The 15,159-nt window shown below is 56.4% G+C and overlaps 5 protein-coding genes across 5 annotated transcripts; 1 reads left to right on the top strand and 4 right to left on the bottom strand.

Moving 5' to 3' along the window:
- The first annotated feature begins 608 nt into the window (after positions 1–608).
- On the top strand, positions 609–2,009 carry BGZ61DRAFT_441436 (uncharacterized protein). Its single transcript, XM_046244580.1, has 2 exons — positions 609–1,196; positions 1,258–2,009. The coding sequence occupies exons 1-2, from the start codon at positions 728–730 to the stop codon at positions 1,956–1,958; spliced, it is 1,170 nt and encodes a 389-aa protein (XP_046110815.1). The 5' UTR covers positions 609–727; the 3' UTR covers positions 1,959–2,009.
- Positions 2,010–2,378: 369 nt separating this feature from the next.
- Positions 2,379–3,838, bottom strand: BGZ61DRAFT_90584 (ras family-domain-containing protein). The gene is made up of 3 exons (XM_046257202.1): positions 3,564–3,838; positions 3,088–3,355; positions 2,379–2,862 (listed from the first exon to the last, which is right to left on the bottom strand). Exons 1-3 carry the CDS (start codon positions 3,591–3,593, stop codon positions 2,549–2,551), a joined length of 612 nt encoding a protein of 203 aa, XP_046110814.1. The 5' UTR covers positions 3,594–3,838; the 3' UTR covers positions 2,379–2,548.
- A 1,909-nt stretch (positions 3,839–5,747) lies between these two features.
- BGZ61DRAFT_341572 (glycosyl hydrolase family 61-domain-containing protein) lies at positions 5,748–7,341 on the bottom strand (the record flags this gene model as incomplete). Its single annotated transcript, XM_046239420.1, has 2 exons — positions 5,748–7,078; positions 7,164–7,341. The coding sequence occupies 2 exons, from the start codon at positions 7,339–7,341 to the stop codon at positions 5,748–5,750; spliced, it is 1,509 nt and encodes a 502-aa protein (XP_046110813.1).
- A 3,233-nt stretch (positions 7,342–10,574) lies between these two features.
- BGZ61DRAFT_90468 (chaperonin 10-like protein) lies at positions 10,575–11,350 on the bottom strand. Its single transcript, XM_046257200.1, has 3 exons — positions 11,296–11,350; positions 10,869–11,096; positions 10,575–10,787 (listed from the first exon to the last, which is right to left on the bottom strand). The coding sequence occupies exons 1-3, from the start codon at positions 11,296–11,298 to the stop codon at positions 10,725–10,727; spliced, it is 294 nt and encodes a 97-aa protein (XP_046110812.1). The 5' UTR covers positions 11,299–11,350; the 3' UTR covers positions 10,575–10,724.
- A 250-nt stretch (positions 11,351–11,600) lies between these two features.
- Positions 11,601–14,860, bottom strand: BGZ61DRAFT_441425 (kinase-like domain-containing protein). The gene is made up of 4 exons (XM_046244579.1): positions 14,580–14,860; positions 14,162–14,454; positions 12,611–13,949; positions 11,601–12,554 (listed from the first exon to the last, which is right to left on the bottom strand). Exons 1-4 carry the CDS (start codon positions 14,629–14,631, stop codon positions 11,911–11,913), a joined length of 2,328 nt encoding a protein of 775 aa, XP_046110811.1. The 5' UTR covers positions 14,632–14,860; the 3' UTR covers positions 11,601–11,910.
- Positions 14,861–15,159: the final 299 nt, after the last annotated feature.

Here is a 15,159-nt window from a genome sequence, read left to right as displayed (position 1 = left end):
TGTGAAGTTGACAGTTGCGTGGGGGATCGCCCAACTATTTAGTGGGCGTGAAAGTTTTCTGCGTGCCTTCCACTAACAAGGCAACTGGTGCGTTTTATGTGTGGGTGTGGGTGTGGGTGTTGGTATTGGTGTAAGAAGCTACATCTTGTTCCACGCCAGGCGTGGGAAAAAAGATGAGGAGTATGGGATATCAGGCCTTGTGTATTTGATGAAACTTCAATCTAGAAAGTGCATGCGCCAGAGCGGTCGAGATCCTGAACATGTATTGCGAGTATTGTCTGCCAAGGCTAGTTTGAGCAGTATCCAGCCCTTACACACACGATCAGCCAGTCCGTCTTATCACAATCGCAACAACTGGGCGTTATTACTCAAGTGTAATAATAAGAATACGGCTCAACACCAGGGAGAACTTATTTCTAACATTAAATGAATGACGCTCCCCAACTCCTTGAACAAACAAACATCATCTTGACCCTCTCTCCTCTATCTCAATTACACCAAGGAGTGGATCCCCTAGACTCAGGGTCCGTCATCACCGCTAGGCCAGATCGGAACTATTCGGCCCAATCCCAGCACCAGCGCAAAACCACCCAATTGAGCTTCCATGTCGATTCTGCTTCTGCTCCTGCTCCTGCTCCTGCTTCTACAACTCCAATTTCACAACTCACGATCGCCTCCCTCTCGCCGGGAATCCAAATCCCATGTCCTCCCCCGCCCCGCCGCCTGCATGATCCGCCCCAAATGGCTCGCCCACGCCAAGGCGCTCTCCCCGGCCGCTGCTCCGCAAACCAGACTCCTGTCCACCTCGATTGCAGCCGCTTTCAACGGGCCCAGCCGTAACAGCGGCGATGACAGCCAATGGACCATCCCCGGTATCAAGGCCGCCAAGACCACCGCAACAACGATATCGACGACGTTTACTCCTCCAACATTCAACGCTTCAAAGCCCAAAGCGCCAAAACCCAATGATGAGTTCGCGCAGTGGCGGAAGCCCCGCGCTCAGTCTCCCGCTCCCGCGAAGCTCTCCCCTCATAAACACATGAGCCGCAAACGATCTGGTCGTGAGATCTCCAACGACGACAGCCTCCAGAGACACATGCTTGTCGTCAAGGGATTGAGCCCCAGCTTGCGGCCAAGCGACTTTGCCCGCCTTGCCGCTCGCGACCTTTCCGACTGGAGCTCTGGAATCAACGAAGGTCCGTCATGACTCTGCTTCACACTCTCACGACACACCCATTTATACTCACCCGTCCCTAGTCCACCAGGAACGCGACCCTTGGACCCTCGATCCCCTCGGCACCTACCGCATCTCGTTCGCGTCGCACGCCGCCGCCATCGTTTACCAGGCAAAGCTCGACCGCCTCCTCGTCCTCGCCCAGCTCAAGCTGCACTCCAAGACCGGCCTGTGGACCAACTCGGTCCCCGCCCACCTCCGCAGCTCGGCCGCCACCCCGGAGGAGGAAGTCCAAGATTTCACCCTCGCCCCGGGCTCCTACGTCCCCCAAGATCCCGGCCTCAATGCCCGCTTCTCCCGTGTCAAGGGCAAATGGCCGTGGCAGCGCCTCGTCGACAAGCTCATCCGCCGGTCAGGCTTCACCGTCGAGCCCGCCGTAGTCCTCCTTCACATGCACCACTCCGCCATCTCCGCCACCGACCTACAAGCCTTCATCGATTCCGATAGCCAAGCTCGCAACGAGCCCTGGGCTACTAGCAAACCATATCACCTAACCACCACCCTCCACGAGAACCAGGACCTCCTAACCCATGACAACACCCGCGTAGCCCTTCGGGATGACCACGCCTTCCGCCAGAAACTGCGGAACCGTTTCGTCATTGTCTGCAAGTCTCCTGATATCGCTTGGCGCTTCATCCGTAGCTGGAACCAGCGCACACTCACGCGAGAAGTCGAAGGTCAGACCCAACGGACAGTGCTCACGGCATCATTCATAGACGTGTAACGATAAAACTAGTAATCAACCAGGCCAAGAAAAAAATTATAATAATAAAAAAGACATTTTCTCTCCACCATACATGCCTGCTTCTCCTGCCCAAGGCGACCTTGTTCCTGGAGCAGCTTTCCTTGCCGTTCTGTCCATCCCTCCTCTCGTCCCTCCCCTCCTCCGTGGACCATTTCCATGCAGGTATCAAGACTCTTCGCAACGAAGCCGCAAACAGGCACACAACGGTAGCAACGTGTATTAGACCCAGATCAAAAACCGAAACTCCAGACCATATTTGCTCTCTAAGGGGTTGGGAAGGCCGACCGGAGCGAATAGACATGACCCGATCCTCCCGTGTGTGATTGTGCCTCCTTTCTCGTAACTGAGGCTGCCTCGCTCTCTGGCCCTCTCATCTTCTCGTCCGCCCCTCTCCAGTCTTCCTCTCTTCCGTCACCCATTCTTCTCTCTTGCCTTCTCCCTCCTCTCTGATCCACTGCGATCCTCGCAGGCACGCTGGCTGATACACGCAATGTGCCAATGTAACTAAAATGAGTAAAAATAAAGAGCAAGGGGATAACGACGGGTGCAAGCTGTGATTCCTTGGACGTTTAACAGCACTTGCCACCGCCGCCGTCGCTCTTTTCGTTGACGTTGACGCCGCTCGCCGAAGGTTGCTCGTTCTTAGAGTTGTCGATGAGGCGCTTCTTGATATCGGCAGCTAGACTGTAGAAGGCCTTGTCGATATTGATGTTGCTTTTGGCGGAGACCTCGAGGAAGGGGATGCCGAGCTCGTCGGCGAGGCCCTGGCCTTGTTCGACCGAGACGACACGCTTCTCCTCCCAGTCGCACTTGTTTCCGATTAGGATCTTGTTGACGCCCTCGGTGGCGTGCTGCTCTACGTTTGCGAACCAGGTGCGGATGTCTGTGAGGGTCACCATGTCAGCATTTCTTCTGCAGCTGAGTGGTTATTGCGTCTTGAGGGTGGGAGTGTTTCAGTCGTCGTGGCTTGGGGCTAGGCGCAGCAGCGAGCAATGACGACGATTGAGAATAGCGAATGACGGAGCCTGACGCCACGTCGAGAATTCCAGACAGAGGGTCCCGGGGGAAGAAGGGCTTGCGAAGAGAGGAAGATGGGGAGCAAACGTACTGTTGAAAGAGCGCTCATCGGTGACGTCGTATACAAGGAGGATGCCCATGGCACCGCGATAGTAGGCGGTGGTGATGGTGCGGAATCGCTCCTGGCCGGCGGTGTCCCAGATCTGCAGCTTGACACGTTTTCCATCGAGCTCAATGGTCCTGATCTTGAAGTCGATGCCGATGGTGGTGATGAAGGACGGGGTGAAGGAGTCTTCGCTGAAGCGCAGCAGACAGCACGACTTGCCGACGCCGGAGTCGCCTATCAGGAGCAGCTTGATCTATTCGCGAGTTAGAGTTAGCGGGAGCAGGCTTCGGCAGAGGGCAACGCAGGGAGGCGGGAATTCCCCCGAGGGCCTCGCGATGCGTATTTCACAAAGCATCTGGCATCCGTTCGGGGGGTTGCGATGGCAGGACGTAGGACGCAACAGGCAGGGGGCGGGCATGGCGGGCAGCGCGGCGGTGGGGGGAGGAGAGGTCCGATCGTACCAGGAAATCATAGTTGCGATTACTCGACATGGTGACGGATAGCAGCAGCGGCGATGGCGGCAGCAGGAGGAGAGGCGACAGGTGTCGAAGGAGACGGGAGGGCGTTGAGGTCGTCGAGGGTTGAGGCCGTGTCGCGGAGATGGGGTTGGGACTTGTGGACTTGGGACTTGGGACTTGGGACAGCGAGGTAGGTAAAGTTAGGTGGGTTATGTCAGGTCCAGGTCTGGCAGGTGACGACGGACGAGGGAGTGCGGTGCAAGATGGGCGGATTGGTGGCGGATGCGCGTATAGGCGGTAGGCGGTAGAGGTAGGCGGTAGGCTGCTGAGGTACCTCTGCACGGCTGGGAGATGGGGGCGGGCGCCGTAGCGGTCACAGCCCGCTAAAAAAGGTACCTAGCCCACGGTATCTGAGGACCCTCCGGGGAGACGAGGTGCTGAGAGTTGGGGCTAGGCGGCTTAGAGAAAACGGCCACGCCGGCTACTGCTCTAGGCCTGTTTGGGGCCGACGACTGTTGATGATGCCTCGCTGGAGACACCGCTGACTCGATTTGCCGGACAGTCTGCTTGTCGGGGCATGTGTATTTTTCTGTTTTATTTTACTCGGAAGCCTTGCGGATTTTGGGGTGTCTGGCGCGCAGGGGAAGCACAGGTATCAAGTGAGACGGAGACCGCTGGTGGTGTGGACTTGACTTGTTAGCGGGAATGGAACGGGATGCTACTGTGGCCAGACTGGCGTGGGCGGAGGTGCTAGTCGAACTGGAAGTTGTTCCGCAAGCCCGCGAGGTTGCTATCGAAGATGTGAACGAACCAGAACTACTAGAATCAATACAGAGGACGCAGTCTACAATGCAGGTGCCTGCCTTATCAAAGTGTCACAGGGCTGGGTCATGGCATGGATCCCAACGGCCGGGCTTCAGCAAATCCCCTCCCCATGCTCGTTCGGGAATGATGGATGCTGGCCTTGGAACGTGGGTGTTCCCTGTTCTGGAGTTGATTAAGGCTGGAGCGTCGCACGGAGGAAATGGGAGAGCTGCCTAAATGAATTTGACCCTCAATTGACACGCGGCGATGGTTTAATACAAGATGGCGCCGTGCATGCGGCTGACAGGCAGGACAGAGAGACAGATAGACATCAGACAGACAGACGCAGGCAGCGAAGATCCCAACCCGTATCAGTCAAACGGAGTCCACGGCCTGTCCACGAGCCGGCGAGGCACATGTAACTTGCACCGCTGCAAAGCCACCACACCCTCTGAGCGTGTCCGTTTTTCTTCGTTGTTGCTCGCTGTGGCGGGTGGGTTGGCACTGATTGACTCGTGGCACCACCGCATTCCAGATTCCAGACCCCTGAAGCGGCCATGAGGTGTCCCTCCCGTTTGCCGTTGTGGCGCCTGGGCTGGTCGTCTTGTCCTCTTTGGGCACCGTCTTTGCGGAGTGGGTTTCGGGATGATCGATACCGGATTATTCCAAACCATGCTCGACGTCATCGTCGCCACCTCACTCACATCCAAATACAGGGCATGGAATTTATGGAAGCCGCCGATGCTTCGGGCCAACCCATCATCAACAGCCACAGCATCATCAGCATCCCATGATAACATGCTCAGCCACATTCCGCTCGCAATCGTAATCGGACTTGCCTCGAGCAAATACCACCACGCATAGTTGCGCGTCCCTCTCATCTTCCTTACGTCAAGCATGAGGCTCTTCATCTCTGCCATCTAACTGGTCGATATCCGCTGTTTCATCACTATCCAGTGGCTAAGCTTCAATTAAACTGACACACTGCGGTCGAGCATTGACAGGCTGCTAGATTGGACGACGTGCCATGATTATGCCGCAGCATCACCTTGGTTCTTCTGTACTAGTTGCACTTAAACCCATCCTGACCTACACATCACATGGCGAACACTGCAAACACATGTAGTAGCAATCTTCATCGTGTTGAGATAATTGCTCATCTGGCCTTGCAAGTAATCTTGTTTTACTTGTACATAATCCCCGACCTAGCCCGGCCGTTTCCCAGGTCTAGATCCCCATCACCAAAAGAGAAGTGAATCGTTAAAAAAAATCCGTAACCAATTGTACATGAGTTGAAGTGAAAACTGAAAGGAGGGATCTCGCTGTCCAAAGCCCCTTTCTCGCCTTTTTTTGGGCATTATCAATGGAAGAAGAACTCTGGATTTAGTCGCAGAGACCAAATGCAGACTGGCAATGACAGCTGCAGTGGCGAGTCTTGCGACCACACTTGCCCTTCTTGGAGCAGCAGTTGCCAAAGGAGCTGCCCTCGCAGGTCTGGCCGGTCTCGCCGCCGCATCGGCCATCCTGAGACACCTTGAGGCCGGAGCTCTCGGAAGTCTGCTCGGGGCTGGCGTCGTAGGTGGAGGTGGCCTCCTCAGGGACCACGTAGACGGAGGTCCCCTCTGCGGACGACTCATCAGTGGTGACGACGGCCTTGGCGGTGGTGGTGGCAGCGGGCACCTCGTAGGCGACAGAGGTCTCCTCAGCATCGGCCTTGGCAGTGGTGGCAGCAGCCTTGGACGTAGTGGCAGCGGCCTTAGTAGTGCTGGAGGAGGTATCATCGCCGGAGTCGGAGCTGCCACTGTCGGTCACAGGAGTGGTCTTGAAGGTGCCATAGGGAGAAGGGATAGGGCCAGCGACATCAGCGAAGACCTCGGACAGGTCATAGTCCGGGAGGCCATCATAGTTGCCAGCTTCGCAGTTCTCGTCAATCTTGGTGCAGTAATTGTTCCAGGTGGTGCAGCCGGAGTAACCACTAGGGGGGACACTGGCCCAGCAAGTATCGGCCTGCTTCCAGCAAGCCTCGGAAGAAGCCCAGCAGCCATCCTGAGTAGAGTAGGTGTTGAGAGCCTTACCGCACCAGTTGGCGTTCTTGGCGAGGCAGCCGTCGGGGATAACGCCGTCCTTCTGGGTCTGGGTCTTCTTGGCGCTGACGGACTCGGAGGTGGGGATGTAGACATCGGGGCCGGGAATGGGGTACTCGCCCAGGGGCGTCTCGTAGATGTTGAAGGTGACGCCAGCATCGTCGGAGGAGATGTAGCCAGGGATGCTGACCTCGTACTTCTCGGGGATCTCCAACTCGACACTAGGGCCGCTCTCGATGAAGATCTGGGCACAGCTGGTGTAGAACTGAGGGTCACCCTCAGGGGCGGCGTGGAGGGCGAGGACCTCGGGGCGGACAAGGTAGTAGCCCGAGGGGAGACCAGTGGGCAGGTCAACGGACAGATGGCCGTTGTTGGAGCGGAGGGTGTCGGTACACCAGGTGTCGCTCGCGACGTCGTAGCCGTCCTCCCAGATCTTGAACCAACCACTGCCGGCGGCGGGGGTGCTGAACATGTCGTCAACCTTCTTGATGTAGACACTGCAGGGGCCCTTGTGGCCCTCGGCGATGACACCAGGCTCTTCGTATGAAGGAGACGCGCGGAACTCGAAGGTCAGCTGGGAACCGCTTTTGGCGGCGCAGACAAAGTCGACAGCGTTCGCACCACCACTACCTACACAAGATATTTGTTAGTCTCAGTTTGTTTCTCTCTTGGTGACAACACTAATCAAGTGCATGTCGAGGAGGGAAGCCCATACCACAAGCCATGGCGTCGCCATTGAGGGGGTAGATGGGGAAGTTGCCCTTTGAAGCATCGGTGGGCTCGCGGACACAAGTTCCGTCACCCTGGTTCTCGCCGTCGACGTAGAAGGTGGTGAAGAGGGTGTGGGCACTCGCGGCGGTGGCGAAGCCAAGGGCGGTAGCAAGGAACTTCATGATGAAAGGGATGATGGTGAAAGCCAAGAACACTTGTTGTTGAGGCTGAAGATGAAGATGAAGTCGAGTAGAAAAACCTGTTTCTACTATTCAGCCGCTGGGGCAAAGAAGTTGTTGCTGAGAGTTGTTGAAGAGGGAGTGACGGGCCCTAGAGGCAGCAAGCAAAGGAGTGAATGGGGTCAAATGAATGAATGAAGGAGTGAATAAAGGAATGAATCTCTACTAGAGAGCGAGCGAGGAAAGCACACGGAAGAACAGTTGCTCAACACCAGATTGAGGAAGAAGGGGTGGCGAGAGAAGAGAGGAAGGGAAGCCATCACCGGCCGGGCTGGCGTCCCTATATAGGCGGCGCATCTGCCCCTAGACAGATCCACGGATGGAGCTCGATCCCACGGTAACCATCTGCCCCTAGGCCTGGGAGCACTGGGGATGGATGCCCCCATCCGCGGAACCCTGCAGCAGTGGAAACCAGCGAGCAAACGCGCGCTCCCTGGTCGCCAAGCCGTCCCATCCATGCCCAGGGCCTGCTGGGCCGGCGTCTAACATCTCGGAGAAGTCATAACTCGCAGAACACAGACCAGAGGGCGTCATCCGGCAGGCGGGGGCCCCCCTCTCTCTCAAACATGTGGCTGGCTGCTTAGTCCAATCCTTAATCCCTCGTCAGCTTGCGGCTTGTTGGCCGTGGGCTTGGCGACACGACATGACTTGGCTCAGTCGTCGGCAATCAAACTGGGGAAGGGGGATTGAGCAAGGAGCAAGGAGCAGGGAGCAGGGAGCAAAAGAGGAGTAAAGAGGAGTAAAGAAAAACAACAGGACGATTGATCCAGTCCGGACCCAGATTGGCGGCCACCGCCTCTTCCTTCGCCAAGACCAACGGACATGGCGACATGAAACAAAAAAGAAGGCATCGCGCGCTTTCACTCTCTTTCGCTCTCCTTCGCTCCGCCATGCGTCTGCATCTCTCTCTCTCTCCCGTGCGCTCTCGCCTCTCGCCTCTCTCCCCCTCACCCCCCGCCTCGTCCGTATCCCGCCTCATCCGTATCCATCCCGCCTCGTCCGTATTCCGCTTCGTCCATGTCCCGTGTCCCGCCTCTCTCGCACTCGCGTTCGTTGGTGGACGGACTCGCACACTCCACCTGTGCGCTTTTGCTCGATCCCCTCCCGAACGCTGGCGGCCAATCGATCCAACCAACCGAAACAGACGGGCTGCAAGCCTACGGAGGTTTTCCCGCGAGGGGGCTGCGGGTAAGTATGCAAGGTACAGAGCGCCTGTTGGCTATCCCTCGCAGCCACGTCTCTCGCGCCGGCGCACTGCAGCTGGACTCAATTAGGCGGGTACATACAGAGCCTCCGTGACTGATGAGCGCGAGTGTCCGAGGGAAACATCCAAGGATCTCCAATGAATGATCGTCCGGCGGGCCCGGCGTCCCACCAGCTGCATCGGCGGCTTGCAGTGGTGCGACCTCCAACAAGGGCCTCGCTCCTCAAGGCTCCTCAAGGCTCCTCCGCTGCGCGTATCCAAGCCCGCTTTTGCCCCTGGCCGACGGGTCTGGCCGCCTGTGGACCAAGGAAGGATCAGGGCAATCCTCGATTCAGGACCCCAGCGCCGGGCCACAATCGTTGACTAAGTCCGTAGCATGGAGAATAAAGTTAAGGTGCAAAAAAAGTCTGTTTAAGCTGTGAACCTTTGACACGCATGCAGCGGCTTCTCCCGCGGCAATGGGCAATGGCGACAAGGCCCCCCGCCAGCCCTGACATACCTACTCACCACACAACATCAGCTCACCCAACGCCAAGTATTGCTCTGTAGAAGGATGCTGTTTTAATAAAATCAAAAAGGCACCAGACTGGCATCACGATCCAGCAATCAGCTCCATGGACAAAACCCGCCAGGGATCAGGCTCAGAGTCTATCCCATCTGTCAGATGGATCCTCTCCCTCACGGGCCTCACCTCAGCTAATGAAGCCAGGGGCCGCAGCATCCATGCTTCCCCCTTCGCCCCAAACCCCAAACTTCAAACCCGGGACCTGCCAAAGACTCAAGCCTAGCGGACGAAGTACGTCACCCGGAAGCAGGAGGATCTACGCAGGCAACTTGCGGCAACAAGTTCCGCTGTCATCCCATCTCCCATTGCTTCCCAGTTCCCAGCTCCCACGCATTCGCTAAGTTGTGTGTTGTAGCGATCCCCCGTCAATGACAACTGGCACAGTCTAGCTTCTGCCCATGATCCCAGTACGGCTTCCTGCCTGTTGGTTGGAGCCTGCAATGGAGAGATTGAGCGCTTGGCTCATTGCTTGTGAATTTCCCTTGACCCCCCCCCCCCCCCAATTGGCTCCATCCATGACACCGCGCAGCTCTCAATCCAATCCAAGTGCCGACAATGTACAGCCATTCTCTCTCTCACTCTCAATACCTCGTCCCATCTCTTATTCCCCGCTCCAATACCCTTGCCTCGTCGTCGTAGTTCGCAAGCCAAGGCAACACAATGTCCCCATAAATGTACTTTACTTGCGAGCGCCTCCCAAAGTATAGCAATGATCCCTCCCTCACCTCAGGGGCTACCTAACGAACAAACAAAACGAAACAAGAAGCATGCTGTTCTGCAGCACAAATACCGCCGCAGCCGCAGCCGCCTTGCGCTCTGGCCTGTCCTGGCCCACAACCTAAATGCAGAGTGTAGGAGAAATGGCCGCGGCCCCTCTGACCATAGATGCATTGTGACCTGGGGCCATTGACGCTGCACGATCATCGCGGCCTGCGAGCCAATGGATGCGATCCCCCCTGCGTTTCGACGGAGCACGGAAGTGCCGTCCCTCGTCCGCCCTGTGGCTGTTGCTGTTGGCTTCTGCGGAGCGCTGCGAAACTTCCCTTCGTACGGATTAGGCGAGCTTTTGTTTTCCCTCACGTCACATCACATCACATTATATGGACTTTCCGATGTCTCGGGTCACCATGCACCGATTCGAAGACATGTCTGAGGTTGAAAGGGCAAAATGCAAGAGTGGAGATTGAAACCGAGCTTTTCTGCGCGACCAACATGATGGTTTGCGGCAACAGGGTTGGGGCATCTCCAACCGTCTTTCTCCTACACGTCAAGTCGTACCAGGGATGACTGGTCTTGTTTTTCCCACACCTACTTTACATATCCAACATCCCCTCTCCACCCCGTAGCCTCTTCGGCGAAAGAAGGCCCGCCACACTTTGCCCCATCTTCGACAACAGCTGTCGCTTCGCTATGGTACAGTATGGTACACTCTGGCCCAACGTGGATCGGGGGTATCTTATTCGTTAATCTTGGCCAGGATCCTACAGAGAGATTCTTCGTTAGTATCGTGATTATGGGTCGGGGATCATGCGAGTGGCTTGGAAGCTAGGCGGTTACTCACTCGCTGTCGCGGAACAACTGGTACTCCTCCTCACCGGCCTTGACGGGCGAGCCACCGAACTGCAACCACGTTAGCACAGCCATTCTCAACTTTTTAATGTTCCCTTGTAGACGCTGGAGCAGCGTCATTTGTCATCATACCTGGGGGATCAGGACGCGGTCACCAATGGCAACACCCATGGGCAATCGGTTGCCCTTCTTGTCGAGGGCACCGGGGCCGACAGCCACAACCTTGGCCTCGTTGAGCTTCTCAACGCTGGACTCGGGCAGGAAGATGCCGCTGGCGGTCTTGGCCTCGGCCTTGACACGCTGGACCAGGACACGGTCAAGGAGGGGAGCGAGAGCTCGGATGGATCGAATAGAGGTGGCCTGTAGTGCACAATTCGGTCAGCTCGAGTCTTCTTCCTCTTCTCTGCTTCATCGTCTGCATGTCTTGTGGTCCATTGACCCTCTCGACAAACAATTCAATTGCCGAGGAAGTGACGCCAAATGTCTTTCGAAGAAGCTACCCCTCGGCAACCCCCCTTGCGGACGCTTGCGGGCAGGGGGGAAAATTAGATGTACGCACCATTGTGATTGAGTTGTGTGAGATCGAAATAACACGGAGGAAGTTCGTAGAGTCGTAATGAGGATCGAGAATGAGTGGTGTTCGGGGAAGAGTGTTGTTCAATGGGGTTCAAATCGGGGGTGGACCTTGCTTTCCAACAGCTTCCAGAAGAATGGCCAGCAATTTTTTCCCCCAAGCTCGGCTCTGGATTTCCCCGGCTCCGAGACCGCCGGCATCCCATCCCGACGTCACAGACCTAACCATTCACGTGCCTCAAATGTCGAGCTAGAGTGCTTCTTGCCGACTCACCCAATCCTTGTGCCGCATTTGCATTCGAAATCGCTTCTCTGTTACTAGGATTGGTGACTATCTTCTAACGCTGGTGTCAAATATACTAATCATCCTATTACCGACCGGCTGACACCGCTTCCTTGCCCCCAATTGCTGTTCCAACATCTATCTGTGATCGTGCGCTGCTACCAAGCTATGTCATGAACGTCAATGTACGAATCCGCTTCCATCCATAACCCCAATTTGTTGGCTACCCAGCAATCCTTCTCCAAACGCCAGATTCCTATGAAAATGCCCGCTGCGAATCTCTCCTGTCCCTGTTGAGTCTCATCTCCTTCTAGGCCACTATGCCTTGTGTCCTGGCTGCTGATTGGCTGGCGGCTCAAGAGTGTGCGTGTGGTCCTCAGCTGGGATGACCTCGCCGTGGTCAAACTGCTGGCAAATTACCGTGTCTGCAACCCACGGCTCTTGCAGGATTTCGTCCATTCGAACTCGAGTTTTGGGGTCGATCTCAAGCATCCGGCTGACGATGTGTCTGCTCTCCCTGGGGAGCAGCCGCAGAATACGCCATGGACCCTTGATGGTTTCCTTCTTCTCGGTCGTCCCACTACTTGTTGTTCCGGCGGGTTGCGGGGCGCTTGCAGGAGCTGGCTGGTTGGCGGTTCCCTCTTCCTTACGATCGTGCTTCTCGTGGTGGTGGTGCTTGTCCTTTCCAATATCCTCTGGGATAAAATCCCGTGCCGGTGTGGTGGTCAAGTCATTAGTCGACTTGGACGGCATGATCAGCTTCTTGGGGTCGTGTCCCGGGGTCGGGTCGGCAGCGAATAGCTTAAAAGAGTTATCCGTCATACGGGGGAGCTTCCAGGGGAATCGGCGGAGCGTCATGCAGCAGAAGATGATGGCGAGAGACCAGATGTCCACCGCCACAGCGTCGTATTCCTTAGAATCGTAAACTTCCGGGGCGAGGTAGGGGTCAGATCCAACAATGCCTGTATGATTGTTAGCCAATTGCTATTTTCTCATCAAATGTGTGTACTAAACGTACCTTTGGCGGGGACCGTCTCGGTCTCAAAAGGATACTTGAAGACGTGGGCACTACCGAAATCGATAATCTTCATGATGCCCTTACCGCTCACGACGACGTTGTCCAATTTCAGGTCGCGATGAGCAAGACCCACGCTGTGCAGGTACGTCACTCCGTTCAGAATCTGCAGGAAAGCGCACGTTATCTCCTCCCGCGACATCTTCCCTGTCATGACAATGGCAAAGAGATCGAATGGCGCATACTCCATGACTTCGTACCAACGGCCTTTCTCTTGCAGGATATCCAATGTCTCGATGATGTTGCCGTGGTGGAGGGTAGACCCGACACAAAACTCAGCCGTGACCTTCTTGTTATACTCCTTCTCGGTTTCGTACGTGTGTCTGGCACGGAATTCCTTGACAGCAAACACGGTTCCGTCATCTTTGCGCTTCATAAGCCTAACCGAGCCACCCGCTCCAGATCCCAAGAATTTTCCCAATTTGCCATACCGCGAGGAGAGGCCATGGTCATCTCCAAAAGGTAACTGCTGAGTGGATCGAGAACTTGGTGGTGTTTTCGTTCCTGACACGGTCGGTGCTGGTGACGAGTCCCTCTTCTTGCTGTGGTGGCTGTGTCCTGGCTTCCTGAAGAAGCGCTTCAGGTCCGCCATGGATCCATGTGGGCCAGGGTGACCGTGACTGGCGGTGCTATCACCGTGTGTGAGATCATCGGTGCTGCCCTTTACGCTGCCAAAGAAAGTAGATCCACGCTTGTCAGACAAGCTTGCTTTCGATGTATGCGGGGAGCTGTGCTTCTTCTTTCTAGAAAAAACAAATCGAGGGTCGATTGAGTGTTTGGTGGCAGCCTGTGGTGGCGGCGGACGGCGTCCTTTGGCATATGGATCATTGAGATCACCGCCAGGGGTTACGGGCTTGGAATAGAAATTCGACGCAGAGCTCCGGGAGGGGCTTGAGTCTCGGGAAGCAGGCACGGAGCCAGGTCCCACACCAAACATTCCTCGTCGATGCGACGACTTATTTCTCTCCTCAGCCGATGAAGCTCTTCGGATAGAATGATCTGAAGTGGTTCGCTGGCCAGTGGGTCTCCTCTCGGGAGCTGGCGAGGGCCTATCTTGAGATGACGACGGTTGAGGGGTAATTGTCGGTGGTTCATGAACGGTCGGTACACTTGTGCCGTCCTTGGCGACCTTGTCGATGCCGGGTTGGCTGGATCCAGCCGGAGTGAGAGGGGGAGACGCCAACGCGGAGAGTCTCGGGCTGCCGTGAGGGGATTGGAAGTGTGCGGAGGTGGGAGTTGTTAACCTGGTGGAAGGGCCGGACTCGTCTTCATGAGATGGGACCTAAGAACGATGACAGTCAGCATCAGCAAGCTTGGACTTGTGTGAGAAAGATGCGATTCGACGGATTTAACTCCGGGATAAGCAACTCGGCCCAGAGATGGAGGAAAAGCAAGTACACAGTGTACCAGTTGGTGAGATCTGAACCAACAGCACATGGTGGAGGGTGCCAAAGCAACCCGTCTGTTTGAAAAGAGGGGCACGAGGTCACATACTCTGGAGGGTGGAAGCGAGAAAGCTTCAAAATGGCAAGTATTCATCCGCAGCTCTTGAAGGGAACGGCCATGGAGCGACTTGGTGAAGGCCTGCAGCTGGTCGGCGGCGACCTCAGTGAAGGAGCTCGACTCGTCCCGCTCGGCCGGGTCGGTTGACGGTTCATTGACAATGGTTGCGGCGGAGACGGCGGGGGTTATCTCGACGGTGGCGGAGAAACGCACGCCAGCATCGTCATCGTTCATCTTGTGTTTGGTGTTGGACGAATCTGCAGGCTTTTGGGAAGGCTCGGGAGCTGTATCGCAAGCAAAGGTCAGCGATTGCGATCACCTCAAGCATCGATGGTTGATGGCCGATGCGCCCGCGTGAGAGCCAAGGTGGGGCAGCTCACAACCCGGCATGGCCGGATGAGAAACTCACCAGAGACGCCCTCCGCGGAGGAATGCTCGCCGAGGGGAGATGGAGGAGCCATCGGATAGAAGTCGATGCCGGAGACGGGGAGACGTTCCAGGACGGAGGCGCGGGCGAGGAGTGGGACGGGAGGATTTGGAGGAGAAGTGAAGTTGAGCAAGACTTGCGACGACCGATGATAAAAGCTGCTGGTGGCCGTGGTGGGGCATCCACCTCCTCCTTCTGGCTCCCACCGTATCCCATGCGCACCCACGGCTCATTCACACCCAAGGGAGTCAAAGGCTAGCACGTACCACTGCGGTATTCTACAGTACTAGAAAGAACTAGAGGCGCGCTAGATCGTACCGTCATGTACCTTGGAGCGACTGGTACTGGTTTCGCGTCCAACACCACCACCAACCGATCCCCATGCCATCCCCATGGTTCACGACTTTTTCCCAGCCCTGCAGTAATTCGTTCGAGCTCGCGCCCAACACGCACGCCGCAGCGCGGTTCCATGTACGCCTCCCACGTTGCAAGTGGGTGGCTATACATCGGGCCGCTGCGACCTGTGCCGAGACAGGAAGTGCCTTGCGTCTTGGTCGTACGC

The sequence above is a fragment of the Ilyonectria robusta genome (genome assembly GCF_021365365.1).
Source record: "Ilyonectria robusta strain PMI_751 chromosome Unknown BGZ61scaffold_2, whole genome shotgun sequence".
Lineage (NCBI taxonomy): Eukaryota > Fungi > Ascomycota > Sordariomycetes > Hypocreales > Nectriaceae > Ilyonectria > Ilyonectria robusta.
The sequence above is the reverse complement of the archived record's forward strand: the minus strand, read 5'-3'. Positions and strand labels throughout refer to the sequence as shown.

What these genes read in the sequence shown, in the direction of transcription:
- BGZ61DRAFT_441425 (XM_046244579.1), bottom strand. Translation starts at nt 14,631, where the DNA reads ATGGCTCCTCCATCTCCCCTCGGCGAGCATTCCTCCGCGGAGGGCGTC. An exon ending in CTCCGCGGAGGGCGTCTCTG is followed by an intron (nt 14,455 to 14,579) that starts GTGAGTTTCTCA and finishes CTTGCGATACAG; the next exon opens with CTCCCGAGCCTTCCCAAAAG. An exon ending in TCTCGCTTCCACCCTCCAGA is followed by an intron (nt 13,950 to 14,161) that starts GTATGTGACCTC and finishes CATCGTTCTTAG; the next exon opens with GTCCCATCTCATGAAGACGA.
- BGZ61DRAFT_441436 (XM_046244580.1), top strand. Translation starts at nt 728, where the DNA reads ATGATCCGCCCCAAATGGCTCGCCCACGCCAAGGCGCTCTCCCCGGCC. An exon ending in GAGCTCTGGAATCAACGAAG is followed by an intron (nt 1,197 to 1,257) that starts GTCCGTCATGAC and finishes ACCCGTCCCTAG; the next exon opens with TCCACCAGGAACGCGACCCT.
- BGZ61DRAFT_90468 (XM_046257200.1), bottom strand. An exon ending in ACCGCGTCCTGATCCCCCAG is followed by an intron (nt 10,788 to 10,868) that starts GTATGATGACAA and finishes ACGTGGTTGCAG; the next exon opens with TTCGGTGGCTCGCCCGTCAA.
- BGZ61DRAFT_90584 (XM_046257202.1), bottom strand. Translation starts at nt 3,593, where the DNA reads ATGTCGAGTAATCGCAACTATGATTTCCTG. An exon ending in ATCGCAACTATGATTTCCTG is followed by an intron (nt 3,356 to 3,563) that starts GTACGATCGGAC and finishes ACTCGCGAATAG; the next exon opens with ATCAAGCTGCTCCTGATAGG. An exon ending in CGATGAGCGCTCTTTCAACA is followed by an intron (nt 2,863 to 3,087) that starts GTACGTTTGCTC and finishes TGACCCTCACAG; the next exon opens with ACATCCGCACCTGGTTCGCA.